At 39.8% G+C, this 2,752-nt stretch overlaps 2 protein-coding genes across 6 annotated transcripts in view; one reads left to right on the top strand and one right to left on the bottom strand.

Moving 5' to 3' along the window:
• The window catches only part of GPM6B (glycoprotein M6B), a 183,055-nt gene continuing 180,303 nt past the window's right edge, over positions 1 to 2,752 (bottom strand). For 4 of the 5 annotated variants that reach the window (XM_017895279.1, XM_017892748.1, XM_017892059.1 and 1 more), the window contains one exon: positions 1 to 1,154. In XM_017895279.1, coding sequence (XP_017750768.1) covers positions 1,005 to 1,154 — 150 coding nt within the window. In that variant the 3' untranslated portion in view covers positions 1 to 1,004. The remainder of the gene's footprint in view (positions 1,155 to 2,752) is intronic. The other variant, XR_001889615.1, reaches the window with a different exon arrangement.
• The window catches only part of OFD1 (OFD1 centriole and centriolar satellite protein), a 49,753-nt gene that overhangs the window by 43,016 nt on the left and 3,985 nt on the right, over positions 1 to 2,752 (top strand).

Here is a 2,752-nt window from a genome sequence, read left to right as displayed (position 1 = left end):
CTAATTTAAATTACTTAAGTATTCAAGTCTGTAAAAGCAGGAGGTTAGAGGTCTGTGGTCAATTTGCAATTAGGTTTTAGATAGTTGGTATGAAACTGTAAACTTAGTATCCAGACCACTGAAAAATGGTTTAGAATGGTGGTCATTTTAATAAGGTAACACTTCTTAATTAAAAACATTTATGGAACAAAATTCTGTGAAAGATTTGGGTCTCTAGTTACGATATAAATTCTTAGAAATTTAAAGCAAATACTCATTAAGGCAGAGCTGACATTTCCCAAGAATAATGAAAATTGAATCAGTATTTTGTTAACATGAAATCTGTTACAAAATTGCTTCTGGAAAGCTTGTCAATGAGTCCAGAATCCAGATTCTTTAATAGTAGGGTCAGCAGAATTGTAGCTAATTTTAGCATTATTGAAAAATATATTTCTGATTGACTCAGGAAATTAAAGGGTCCTGGACTTGGGAGGGAAAAGCTAATTTGAAAAGTCAGTCATAAGAATCACATTATCTTTGATCCAAAGCTTAATAAATGTCAGCTGTCAGAAATGGAACTTTCCATCAATTCCATTTTATTTCCTATGTAGATAACACTTATTTGAGGACAGATGGCATATATGTGAATTTATGGTGTTATCCCTTGATGCTGGCATGTCACAGGTCCCTATCAAGGGGTGTGACATATTCCATTAGTGTCTTGGTAGAATTGCCCTAGCAATAAATGTGAACATGCCACCACAGATTCCCAAAGTATGAACGATCATTTTGTCAAAGTGTTGCCTTTTAAAATGGCTAACATGAAACCTCCAATATTTGTTCTAAAGAAAAAGATTTACCCACTGGAAGGTTTTCCTAGAGATACATCCCAGCAGCTTGAGACAGACAGTGAAGTGTTTGTACATCTACATTAGTTTGGTGGGATACACATCTGTACTGCAGAGCAGCTGTCTGATGATTTGTCAGAGCTGTAAATACGTCGGTCGAAACACTCTGGCAAATATTTATGTGTAAGAATTGAGTTGTTCTTTTGACCGAGACTGGATATCTTGCAGTTCCTGTTCTTCCTTTGCTTTGATATCCTGGTAAGCCTGCATTTTGCTCGCATCCTTTAAGTAAGCCCAGTTAGAAGACAGTATCATGAGGAAGTGGATCTGGAAGAGAAGGGTGAGCATGATGGCTAGTGAGCATGTGAGAAGGCAAAGCGAGGCGCTAGTTAGATTAGACGGACTTGACTTTAAAGGGGGCGAAGGTTATTCTGTATTAATACTCGCTCTACTAGCAGAGCTGTCAAATCCTGAAAGCATGCTCTACTAGTTGGCTTCGCATTAAAAGGCTGAAGAAAAGTTAGTACACAAACATAGTGAACTGGAAAAAAAAATGGCCAAAGGTATTGTTAAGAAAAGCAAAATGAAATACAAGAGGGTGCTTTNTCAATCTTTGGAAAAGCTATGACACCGAGTTAGCTTAGCACTGGAGGAAAACTGGCCATCAGACTTCTCTTGTCTGGCCCACTTCCTCTTTCCTCTTCTCCAGATTACCTACTTACCTCACTGGGGGTGAAGGGAGACGGCAAGAGAGCCATGGGAGCTTTGTGTTTTGTTCCAGGGCTCAGCCAACAGCCAGGTCCTTTTCTTCTTGGACCAAGTGTTTAATCCTCAAATCTGAAAGGAATTTTCTCAAGTAAAGCCACCTCTTAGTCCCTCCCAAACATTGGAAAAACATCATACCCAAAACCTCTGTTAGCAGTTTCTTGGTTTTAGTCATGGTACTCAGGAACGTATAAAATTACTGAAAGAGGCAAGAGATTTTGAGAGGGTTGATTTTGCTGATTCCAGAGTAAATCTGCTTTGGAAAGCATTCAGTGAGACTTGATCTAGAGCCTTCTCTCTGCTGGGCACTTTGCTCAGGGCTGAGCCTGTAGCTCAAGCCCTCACCTTCCTGGATTTCTAGTAGGGGAGGCAGATAGTCAGCAGGCCATCACCCAGGACCGTAGCAGGGAACGGGGAGTAGGGGCCGCGGCCACAAGAGGGAGTGTCTACAGGCACCCATTTGGCACAGACCTGAGCGAGGGAATACAAATAATGTGATAGGATAAGGGAAATCAGCTGAGTAACTAGGTGTTCTGCCACTGAGATGGAACATAGATTATAATATTGGCTTTAAAAATTATTAAGCAGCATGGCGAGTGACATTTTGGTTATTGAGAAATTGTTATATTTGTCATTTCACCTCTTCATCTGGGCACAAAGGGAATTCAAAAAGTCTGAAATTTGGTGTCTCGGAGGTGCCCCGTGGACATACTTCCTTTCTTTCCCCTTGTGTCCAAGAGGTTTCTGTATACCACCCTGCAACTACCAAATATACACCAGAGCAGAGAAGCAGCTCACTCTTCCTCTTTATTTTGTAATTGGTGCTTAAACAACATTCCTATTTTGAGATTACTATTCCATATAAGAAAGCGATCTGGTTTAGGAGTAACCATTTTTTCTTCTTCTAGCAAGGAGGAAGTTGCATTTCTGCCTGTGGAAATGATCAGCTATCTACTCTGGTATTTTAATTTCATGAGAAGGATTCAGAAGAGATACGGGGAGAGAGAGAAGAAATTGTGTTGCTTCTCTCCTATTAGTAAAACTCAGTTCCTGCTGATCGCTTTAGAACAAGGCACAGCAAAAAGGTTCAAAGTCCTCTGCTGAACCTATGAATTTTTCTGCTTATTAGCATTGCTTGGGTTAAAAAAAAAAAAAAAAAA

Source organism: Rhinopithecus bieti, unplaced genomic scaffold, assembly GCF_001698545.2.
Source record: "Rhinopithecus bieti isolate Rb0 unplaced genomic scaffold, ASM169854v2 scaffold_62, whole genome shotgun sequence".
In the NCBI taxonomy this organism is placed as follows: domain Eukaryota; kingdom Metazoa; phylum Chordata; class Mammalia; order Primates; family Cercopithecidae; genus Rhinopithecus; species Rhinopithecus bieti.
This window is presented reverse-complemented; position numbering and strand designations above follow the sequence as displayed.